Source organism: Maylandia zebra, linkage group LG10 (assembly GCF_041146795.1).
Source record: "Maylandia zebra isolate NMK-2024a linkage group LG10, Mzebra_GT3a, whole genome shotgun sequence".
NCBI lineage: Eukaryota > Metazoa > Chordata > Actinopteri > Cichliformes > Cichlidae > Maylandia > Maylandia zebra.
Window position 1 is genome coordinate 17,316,542 of NC_135176.1, and position 11,817 is coordinate 17,328,358.

At 39.2% G+C, this 11,817-nt stretch overlaps 1 protein-coding gene across 1 annotated transcript; it reads right to left on the reverse strand.

Annotated features, from left to right (window-relative positions):
• Nucleotides 1-1,531: 1,531 nt before the first annotated feature.
• Nucleotides 1,532-11,519, reverse strand: trim47 (tripartite motif containing 47). Its single transcript, XM_004550098.6, has 8 exons — nt 11,281-11,519; nt 10,697-10,908; nt 6,300-6,345; nt 6,034-6,129; nt 3,862-4,086; nt 2,894-2,916; nt 2,697-2,818; nt 1,532-2,243 (listed from the first exon to the last, which is right to left on the reverse strand). Exons 1-8 carry the CDS (start codon nt 11,461-11,463, stop codon nt 1,714-1,716), a joined length of 1,437 nt encoding a protein of 478 aa, XP_004550155.1. The 5' UTR covers nt 11,464-11,519; the 3' UTR covers nt 1,532-1,713.
• Between the last annotated feature and the right edge of the window lie 298 nt (nt 11,520-11,817).

Sequence of the window (11,817 nt, forward strand, 5' to 3'; positions counted from 1 at the left end):
ATCAGGGCTTTATGTATCCTCGTCCGCGCGCTTCACTTGGGGTTAAAGCAACTCCGCGTTGATTGAACTACTTGTTATCAGCCTTTCTGAAACCGAATATTCCGAGTTGGACAGTTCGGGGTTACTCAACCCTGAGTATCGTTTTTCACTCTGAGTTTTCTAAACCGGCTTCCTGAAATAGGGCCCTGGAACTAAAATATAACCCAAATATCCCAAAGTACTCTAGAGTTCAACGTAAGGCCATCTCTGTCTGACAGCTAAAGCATGGCAAAAACTGAGGCATGTAACAAGACAACGATCCCAAGTGCAGCAGGAAATACTAAATTGCAGAGACTTGTCGTGTTTTTGATCTTTAGTAACCTTATAGCAAAGATAAAGTTCAGTTTAAAGGAAATTGTGGAAGAAGTTGCAATACTATTCTAATTTTACTGCATTGTCTAAATACAAAGTGTTTTAAATGGATGACAGACTTACAAGTCAAATACACTTTGCATCTTTTAATCCTAATGTGAGAAACACCAATCACATTAATAGAACCCCCCCCAAGGGGAAAAAATAAAAAATCCAACAATACATTTCAGTAATAAAAAGTATGTATTGAATAAGATACACCATCTGAGACAACATTTACCAGCAAATACTCAAAGTTAAAGAGTAGAGTTTCAGTCCCAACATGTGATGGCAGACCTCCGTTTTAAATGAGGCCGTTTAAGATTACAAAAAAAAAAAAAAAAAAAAAAAAAAACCCCACACACAAAAAAAACTACCAAAAAACACATTTAAAAAAGTTAAATGGGGACAAAAAGACTTGAAATACAATGGTGATGATTTGAAAACAAAATTCTGTTTATGAAAAAAAAAAAAAAAAAAAGTGCAACAACTAATGCTTGCTGAGCTGCAGTTAGAATACTGCGGTAGTTTTTCCTTCTATCCAGATCAATACCAACACTGGCTGAAACTGATTTGCTTTCAACACTGCGGGGGGGGGGGGGGGGGGGGGGGGGGGGGGAGGAAAAAAATGCAGCATCAAAAATAAGCTGCAAGAAAGATGCAACTCCGCAATATACAGAGGGAAAAGTCCAAAAATGCCAAGCGTGCAACTTTAAGTTTTTATCATCTTATATAAAATTAAGTGTTTAAAAGGTTTGTGATAAAATGATTTGTACTGATGGATGTTGCCACTTCCATTCATTCCTGGAAGTCTAATTGTAAAATCAGTACAATATGGACAAAATTGAGTGTTCAGTCTCATATTGATGAGGGAATGTAGCATGATAACAACAGACAGTCAAACTATACCAGACAATGCTTCACCACTGACCCTTCTAAGAGTGAGCTTTTATAGTAGTAGAAGTATGGCATAGTTGTTGCTAACGGGATAACAGCACTGAATATGCTCTGAACAACAAGAGCATCCGAGGCATCTGCAACCCAGCAGACACAGTGATGAATAGCAAAGCACTTCTCCAAACCCCCAGCCAAAGGAGGTGGTATGAGCCTACAGTGTGTGTCCAAGTTGAAAACTACCAAATTTGTGTACACCTGGTACTTTTTATTCAATGTAAAATGTACTTTCTAAAAACCAGTAAGACAACTCAAAAGCATACATGACTTCAAGGGTCAACATCAGCCTATCACTCCAGCCTGATCTATGAGATAAAGCCTTGCCAACAGGCAGAAATGAACACGCAGGCGTTAAACTTGTTTAAACTCTCAGTAATAGTGGCATATTTGCAGTCTGCTGCCTGGGTCATTTTTCCCTGGGCTGAAGAAAGGGTAGACAGGCTCCTCAAAGCAGGTGTCAAACATGTACAGCCTCTTCATTGTTACAGCATCATAGAAGCTAAGACGCCCGTTGTCATAGTCCAGGTACACACCCACGCGAGGAGAATTCCAGTAGTCGGCAACTGGAATGCGTCCGTCCTCCCCATTGGCGTACAGCCTGTCCTGCAGGCACAGGCTCCAGTATCCTGCGGAGGGTGTGAGGCTGACGAAGCCCTTCCTGTTGCTGCACTCTGTGGTCACTCCCAGGTACCACACACCTTTGTCCCTCACATCCACCTCCCAGTAGTGCTGGCCACTAGCATACTGGGCTGTGGAGAGGACGCCACAGAACCGATTGAAGCGGGCAGGCAGGTCTGGCTCCTGGCTGCGGACACGGCCCTCCTCCACTTTGGTGTCAAAGTCCGAGATAAGCAGGTTCGGGTGAGCGGTGTCTGGGTCCAAGGTGAGGTTCTGGGGCACTATGGAGACGCCATGACAGATTAAATCACATTAGTCTTAAGCTGACCTGATACTACATTTTTAAAAGAGCAGACTTGGTAGACAAACTGCCTGCTGAAATTGATATTTTTTTTATATTGTCATTTGTGCTTAGAAATATAATCATTTGTATGCTGATAAAAATCATATCCTTATTAGGACTGATAAAAGTCTGTGTGCAGAAAAAAAAAGGTAGATTAGTTGACTATCAAAAAGAATCATTAATTGCAGCCCTATTAGACAGTAACCCGTTTCAAAAAGAAAGCATGCAGAAAAGTTAACCTGCATTACTGCAGTTTCTTTAGAGACTTTAATATATTCACCATCCAGCAAGCTTTAGGCTGAAAATGCCCAACCTCATGCCTAAAAAATCTGTCTTACAGTTCAAATATAGCATCTCTTAAGCACTAACAGTACATGATTCTTCAACTTACTGGTGTGCAGCACGTGCATCATCTTTTTCCACATGATGAGCTGAAAGGGCCCTGAGAAGTCTGTAAATTCTGTCGGACAGTTAACCGGCTCCAAAGAGGTGAAAGGCTTGCACTGTACAACTCTGAAGAAACATGGAAATTAACATGCTGGGTTTTTGTAAAGCATTTTTGTAATAAATGAACAAAAAGCTACTTACTCATTAAATGTCTCAGCAAGGCTCTGTTGCAGGGGGGGGGGGGGGGGGGGAGAAAAGAAAGAATATACTTAATTTGTGGTTTAATGTATAATTCAAACCCTAACAAACAAGTTTCATAACATTTCTGTTGCTTTGAGCAGCCCCATGTGCCCATATGCCATTTTAAGGACGCTTTGATCCTTAATCCTTAGTGCACAGTGGTAAACTGTCATCAGGGTGTCTGCAGTTTATCACAAATTAATATTTAAAGTCCTTTTATAAGAATATGAAATCAGACCAGTTTCATGACTGTTTGGCTTTGCATGATGAATGGCCACGCAGTATGCTCACATCCACAGCAACTCTGCTTTTAATGGTAATTTGGAGAAGCTTGTCAAAATAAAGAATGTTGGATGATGGCGGCTATTTGCTGGTGGGGTTTTACTTCACGTTTGACTTCCCATGTGATATTTAAATACAACAATTTGGGCTCCTGAGTATCTACAGTAAACAGTATTTAAGGCTACTCTGGTTGACTAGGGGCGTGTTCCTAGGTCTAATTTTATAACTACAACTCTGTGCACCAAATTTTCCCATCGCATTGTTAACCTAAAGACAATGGCTGTGCTTTTATTTCAGCTTTAAAATGTATGATTATCACCCAGTTATAAACAAGCATTTTCACTTTTGCGTACAGTTTAAAAAAAAATTAAAATAAAAGGGGGCACATGTTTGTCATAGGCAGCATGATTGCATTAACACAAAAAGGTAAAGGCAATAGTGCAGCTTTTAACAGAAGAAGCCTGATAAAAAGGAATGTTACAGGCCTGCCAAAGCTGTATTTAAGACAGTCTCATTCTTAAGAATACTGCTTTATCCTTTTTGAAGCAAAAGGGTTTGGGATGGGGAACTCAGCAATAACGTTATCCAACTCTTATGTCATAGCCATGGTCTGACAATTTACAAGTTAAACTTTGAAGTCAACTGACCTCAAAGTTAGTTTTTCCATTGATCTGGCTGTGGATAGCTGCTATAGCTTTGTCCACAGCTGCTGCTTCCGTTTCCACAGTCTTCAAGTTATCATCTATAACAGCCATGGTGGCCACTTCCTCAGCGTCCAGGCTCTCAAGCAGCGAGTCCCTCTCGTCCAGCAAAAACTGGACCAAGGCACCGACGTCTGCTTCAATCTTTTCCTTGAGTCTCTGCTTTTTCAACTAGAGCAAAAGAAAAGTATAAGATAAATGTGTCGCATTCAGTGTTGGGTAAGTTACTTTAAGTAATTACTTAATATTGTATTTAAAATACTTAATTACTGTGTCGGGAAAGTTACTTAATTACTCAATAAGTAATTAAACTAAATACTTCTGTGAAGATTATGAGTAAAACATGTTATTTTATGACCATAGTCAATGTAGTTGAATTATGTTAACAGTTGTAGGACATGTATTATCCTTTAGTTTAGATGGTGTGCTGTGTATGTAGTCTAGTTCTCATTATACTCTTGAGTTAACAGAACATATTCACATATTAGTTTATTAGATAAATTTGCATCACTCTGTATCCTTGATCTGCTGTGAATGTCTCACACTGTGTTCTTGACATGTTTTATTGCTGAATCATGAAGAGAAAGGAGACTCTGAGTCTAGGGCAGAAGAGATAAACCACATTCTATACCCCCACCTTTGCAGGAAGACAGGGAGGCAAGGTCAGGAGCCAGTCTCGCTAAGAAGTAGAAAAACATGTGAAGATGTAGCTTTTATGACTAGGTGGGGCTGTCAGAAGCTATAAAAGTCTGTGAAAATCGCCACCATTTTGAGAGACATGTGCCTAACCCCCTGGCCGCATCTCTCCCGTCCGGACGTCTTAATGCTCTGTGTGTTGAATTGTATGGAAATAAATGATTGTTGATTGAGCATTTATACACCGAGTATTGTCCTTCCTTCAGCCCAAAGATTAAAAGAACTGGGAGATTACAACACTTCTTAAAAACCCTATAAACCTTGAGTGGACAAACAATAGAAATTAAAAAAAATAAATAAATAAATAAAATAAAGTTATTATTTAAAGAGTTTAAAGACTGAGACTACAGTACGCAGCGGTAGCATCTCTTCCACAATGTAGCCTGCAATCATTTAAGCTCACCTTCAGATGCTTTCTGTGCTGCTGAAGTAAAATCTAATTTTGCCTGCTTAGCAGGAGTTGCCGCGGTGTTATCCATGGATGATGAACAAGGATCAGTCAGAAGTGTTCGTCTCTGCTCTCGTGTCAGGCGCTTCAGTAGATCACTCCTGGTATTAACAGCGGCTGATTTTTTTTTTTTTTTTTTCCCCCCTCCCCAGGACATAGCTTACACCTTACTGTAATGTTCTTGTCTGCTTGTTTCAGACGAGTGAAGAGACAGGAATATGTCCATTTCATAAAACAGCCACTCGCTTCAGCCTAGTCCGACATCTTCCGCTGCGTAGTCGTATTCTAACGACTACGCAGCAAACTGGCACGAAATGACGTGCACCTGGACTACAGCGATGTTAAAGCGGCAGAGTTTACTTCTACGTTTAGAAGATAAATTATTGAAATTAAATGATATTCAGCGAGTTTTAATTTTACAATGTAATGCAAGTACATTGTAAGTAACTAATTAAAATACCTAAAAATGAACAGTAATCAGTTACTCTACTTTTTCAGTGGTAAAGTAATTTAATTACAGTAACGCATTATACCCAATGCTGGTCACATTGCAGTTCTAGTGATGCCTACCACAAACAACGACACTGTTGGTTTAAAGTATAAATGACACACGATCTGTGGTTTAAGTCAACTTTTAAATGTGACCATGCATTTCCAAATAATATGGCAGAGTCATTTGTGCAAACAAGCACGTCAGCCTGAGCAAAGCGTTATAAACAGAACTGAGAATCTGCTAGAGTCATCCTGACAAGGCTCTTACCCCCCAACAAAAAACAAAAAAAAACCCAAAATAATATTGACTGACCAGAACTATAATGTTAACATAACTTCAAGACGAATGCTCAAGAAATGCATGTTCAGCAGTCCACTAAAATTTCACCGTGCACAACTGAATGTTTGCATGCAATATGCAAAAAATGGCCACTTGAACACCAAGTTCACAAACAGAGCAAGTAAGAACGGTCATTTCATACCCTCAGTTCACTTTTAGTGAGCTCATCAGCCGTAACAACTTTTACACATTGAGACTTCTGCCAGTTGAGCTCCATTAGCCTCAGTTTCAGTTCCATCTGTAACAAATGTACAGGAAGACATGTAGTCAGGAAAGCAGGGCAACAGTGCAAATATTAGAGATGCAGTAAATAAGAGTCTAGGTTACCAATACATAATAGGAGACTACTTAAAAATAAAAAAAATATAATAATAATAATAATAATAATAATAGGAACACTACTGCTACCTTCATGTCAGTCACAACTTCTGGCACTGGTGCCACATCATGGTGTCTGAAACGAAACACTCAGCATGTTACAGAACAATTTGTTTTAATCAAAAATAAATAAACATTGGACTCACTGTGTCATCTAGAACTTCCTTTCAGACAGATGTTTAGATTGTGTTTCTTACAAATCCCAATGGATTAACTTTCCACAATATAATTATCCAACAGAGCAAATGTTATTTTACACAATTCCTCATCTGAGGATAAAGGAACAAATAAACACAAATCATATGATGTTTTGCACAGTGTGTCGTTTATAAAGAGTTTCTTGTTGTTTGAATTAACTGGGAAACTGCTATGACAGAAAAATAGCAGTTTTAGAACCTCTCATAGTGAATTAGAATGGTTGAAAGTTTTCAGCGAGTCCTTTTTTAGTTATTATATGAATAATGTTTAAAAAGTGACTCGTAAATACCTAAGACAGGAACTAGCCACAATCAGTTTTAGGTTTCAGTCATCTTTCACTTTAATCAATGAACATTATTCGTGTCACATCAGGTCTCCGACAGATTACAAAAGTGAAGGCTATGACATCAATATGGAGACAAATTTGCCTCAAGAGGGTTGTAAAAGTGTATGATATGATCCACAAGCATAAACTAAGCTTTACAAATGTGTGCAATGTTGTGTGTAACTTATGGACTCATGAGCATGTGCTTCAATAAATAAAATATAAATACTGATCAGTTATACACAGTCAAGTTGAGCTCACAAATCCAATAAGTTTTCGAAAGGTAAAATTTTCTGTGTACAAATTATTCATCCTGAGGGAAATTGAGGGAAATTGGTGTAGGGTCTGGTGTAATTGAGTGTAGGTCTGTGTCAGTGCACATTTGTGTTCAGCCGAGAGAGAGTGTCCCTTCACCCAGTTAGGCAAAAGTCAACAGTCTTTAGTCGATGCGGGTGGCCTTGGGGTGGGGGAGAGAGTCAGTCTTGTTATCCAAGGAGAATTTTGTTATTCAGCTTTTGCCTTGAGCATCCAGCTGGCGCCAGGAGGGCCGCATGAGATGAAGATGGTAGTTTTGTTTAGTGCGAACAAACTGCTTCCAATTTTGAGACCATCCTCTGCATTAAGTATATGCTCCATATTATGAATACAGATATAGTCGAGGTAAAGTGGAATAAATCCTTTGTTAATCTGAGCATTCTCTAATGAAATCAGGCCAACATTGATATTAGCGTAATTAATTATCCTTAACATTTCAGAATGTGGCAGGCTACTCTGTAGGGTCTGTAATTGTAAATCTGTATTTTCTTGTAAAAGGGATTACCAGCTGTTCTGTTTATTTAGAAAAACAAAACAAAACAAAAAACCCATATGCATGCAATGGAAGGCCAGATGTCCCAGTTTTACACTGGGATTTGAACATAGCTTATATTTGTGGATCTTGTGGAGCAGGGAAATTATTTTACTGCTATTGGTAAATAATCATCATTACTATTGCATTAATAATATAATTTACAGCATTGATATTGTATTCAGAGGTTTAAACAGTGTGTGTGTCTTTCAGAAAGACTAAGTTGCAGGAGTTGACAGGAAGTTGTAGAGAGTTTGCAGAAGTGAAAGCAGAGTAAGTTATTTTGAGGAGCAGGTTAGACGAGGCTATTTGAATTATTAGGTTATTCAAATTGTCTGTTATACTTTTATATTCTTTTAGTAGAAGTTCCACCCACACACACCCCCACACACCCACCCACACAGAGAGAGAGAATCATTTATAGGTGGAAGTTTAAACAAAAACCATAGTACACATTTGTAAAGCTTATCATGGCGTGTCCACATAAGCACCAATGCACTCATCCTCGAGTTGTTTATAATAACTTTATTTATAAAACTCTTTTAAACAAAGTTCTGAACAGTTATTTGAAGATAAAGATACTTTTTAAGTTGCTTTTTTGCAGACACTTTGTAGTTGACTAGTAGACTTTCCAGGCTCTGGTTGCCTAGGTACCACCACATGCTCATTGACAAGTTAGCTTATTTTGGATAATCAGCATTTCCTCTACTTAAATGTAGTTAAAGAAATTTGTTTCGCCTACAGTATGACCTGAATTGAGCAACCAAACCCAGAAATGCAGGAGAAAATGATTAACAGTTGTGGCAGAGGGAAGTTTTCCCTATAGAGCTCTAAAAGATGGGAAGTCTTTTAGAACCATAACCAACATGCCCCAGTGCATATTTAAATAAAATGTTTAAATCACTTTTGCATTGGCTTCACTTTTCAGAGGTACATCCTCTATATAATCTATGTGTGAGCCCCACCCACTTTGTCTGCCCTTGCTATAAGTCGCTTAATGCAGTGGTCCCCAACCCCCGGGCCTCGGACCAGTACCGGTCCGTGAGTCGTTTGGTACCGGGCCGCGAGAGTTGAGGCTCAGGTGTGAAATGTATAGTTTTCAGGGTTTTTAATCTGTTTTCAGCGTTATTTTGTTATCCTGTGTCTTTTCACGTGTGTTATGAATAAATTCTCTTTTTCTGTACCGGTACTAGTTTTATTTTGTTGTATTTATCCACGACACCTTAAAGGCCAGTCCATGAAAATATTGTCGGGCATAAACTGGTCCGTGGCACAAAAAAGGTTGGGGACCGCTGGCTTAATGTCTTGCTGAGGTCATTGCACACTGTGTGGCTGCCCCTCCTCAATACTGGTCTCAAACTAAAGTTAATTCACAGATGGACACTCGTACACTAGGCATTCACAATGATGCTTCCAAATTTCGTTGCCTTGTACCTGTGATGTGTGCAATGACCATAAAGTTGAATTCTATTCCAAATGAGTCTTGGGTACATTAGTGCCAAAAACCTCATTCTACAACCCTCCTGGGATCTTACTATGAAATGCAGATATACTGCAGTGCTTCCCAAGCTTGGTGTGGGGTCATAAGTAGGGGTGGGTTTTTATAATCGATTAAAATCGATTCTGGCTTGGATAACGTAAAATCGATTCATTTAAATCCTGAATCGATTTTTTTTAATATAAATTTATTTTGCTTGAAATGCCAGAATCTTTGGTGACATCTCACAAAATTTGAAGAACCACCAAACAGTTAAGACAGTAAATGAGAGCAGGTACACGGATTCTGCACATAGACTTAAACACACAGTGCGACCCGCGGATCAGAATCACTTAGATGTCGCCTTTCTCACGGTTGGGGCTGAAAGCCAACAGCTCGCTGATCCTGATGTTTCGGCGGGTCCACGCTTTGTGTTCACGCCCTTTTTGCGCCGATTCTAAAGCTGTTAGTTTGATCTCTCTCCAAACAATATTGACCGAACCAGCAGCAAAAGAAGATCCAAACGTAAAATCGTCATGAATTCACTCTGACTTTTACTGTTTTGCTTCCACCGCGATGCACAGCTCTCTCTCTCTCTCTCTCCCTCTCCCCCCCCCCTCTCTCTCTGTACTTCAAGAACAGTTTCCCTTTCTTCATTATTCGCTTGCTTGTTACGCACCAGTCTACCGTAGTTTACAGCGCTGTCAGCCGCTGTTTTTTTCCCTTTTACATTCTTCCGAAAAGAAAACCTCATTTCTGCTGTTCAATACTAAACAAATTTAAACTTTTTAAAATTATTCAAAATGCAAAACGCTTAACCGTGTCTCTAATAAAACCGCTGTAACTTCAGAGGTAATGTTCATATGTTGATTAATGGTTTTCTTTCGTTTTTGATGTACTGCAGAATATTTTTATAAAATCCCAGGCCAGGAAAATCACCTTCATGTTTTTCTGTGTTTTATCTTCAGCTACTTTGACACAAAGGCATCTGCTGTGATGCTCACACCTTTGATAAAGTCTTGCGTGTGTCAGCTTCCTTTTTATTGATACAAAAATATGTAAATGTACTGATTTGAATTATAATATTTCTGACTGTCAAAATTTCCCAGATTTAAATCTAATCGAATTAAATCGAATTAAATCGAATCGTGGATCGAATCGATTCGGGACCTTGTGAATCGGAATTGAATCGATTCTAGAAATCAGTGACGATACCCAGCCCTAGTCATAAGCAGCTGCCAGTCATGCTATGGGTCCCAATTTCCAATGATACTGGTTACATTAGTAAATGCTTGAAAGTTATTTAGGCGATACAGGATTGAAAAAACAAAAACAACAAAAACCCCACAAAGCCACAAACTAAAAGTAAAAATGTGAAATTATTCTGCTAATATTAAGGTAATACCATTAAGCATGGCAGACAAAACATAAGATGAAAATGGTGCTTTTTACATCGCCCCCTTATTATTCCTAAAAATCTGGTTCATACTGTCCAGTGTACTAATATCTGTCATTAATAAAATCTTTTCAGGGCACAGAGCTGTGGTGTGATATTTGTAAAGTCAATCATAAAACCCAACCTGTGTGATCTAGATTCCCTGCAGACAACACAGATAGGCCTCTTATCGGTCTGGCAGTAGAGTTTCAGCTCTTCACCATGATGCTCACACTTTTCACCAAATTTCACAGGCTTGGAGGGGGCAGGACAAGCACCCAGGCACTCCAGATCGTCCAGTTTGGCCACCAAGTTCTGCACCAGATAGTTTTTAGTGAAAGTCCTCTTGTTGAACACCTGACGGAATAAAGAAAGAAGCTAAGGACGACTAACCAAGCACAAGGTTGCGTACATCATATCATTTTTGGAGCTAAGCTTTTAACCTGCCAGCTCATGTGTTGACAGGTTGACTATCGTTAGCTAAGGGAAGGAGGAAAAAAAAACCCCAACAATAACAACCAGCTATCCTAGCAACTGCAAAATGCACTGCGTAGGTATCCGTTATTTTAAAAGCAGTAGCCAAACACGCGGTGTTATTTCTCGTAGATATTTATAAAAGAAAAAAAAAAGACATTGGAAGAAACACTGGCACCGCCGTGTTATTGTATTTACCTTCAGACGAGGTTCAAAAAAGAAAAACAAAAAGGCGTATATAATGTATTAACTTACCGTTCGGCACTGAGGACACTGATACCCATAGTCTCCGCCATTTTCATCCCAGTGCATACAGATGCAAAAGCGGCAGAAATTATGGCCGCATTTCAGAATAACGGGGTCCTTGAAGAAGTCCAAACAAATAGCACATGTCAGTTCCTTCCTCAGGTCATCTCCAGATGCACCAGCAGTCGCCATGTTTACAAACCAACCAGCAGCGGAGAACTGCCACTGCAGGAAGTGAAGGAAGAGGATGGAGGGAGGGAAGTGGGCACATTTGTGCAGTGTCGCTTTCGCTCTCAGCCAATCAGTTTTCACTCTCTCTCTATTCAATTGTATTTCAATTATATACCCTTTATTGGCACAGCAGTCAAATGAACCATAGTCTTCAATCTAAGAAATCACAAATTGCACTTTTATTTTACTGCTTCCCAGAGGAGCATTTAAAACATTTTCCCCTACAGACATTGTGGAGCCTAACTCATTTCACTGACAGTCATAATTGTGCCATTTTTTCCCTTCTTAATCGTTCCTACTTTGCCTAGGAAGGTG

Coding starts and splice junctions, on each gene's coding strand:
- trim47 (XM_004550098.6), bottom strand. CDS start 11,463: ATGGCGACTGCTGGTGCATCTGGAGATGACCTGAGGAAGGAACTGACA. Junction 2,917..3,861: donor ATGGAAAAACTAACTTTGAG/GTCAGTTGACTT, acceptor CCCCTGCAACAG/AGCCTTGCTGAGACATTTAA. Junction 2,244..2,696: donor GATGCACGTGCTGCACACCA/GTAAGTTGAAGA, acceptor GCGTCTCCATAG/TGCCCCAGAACCTCACCTTG.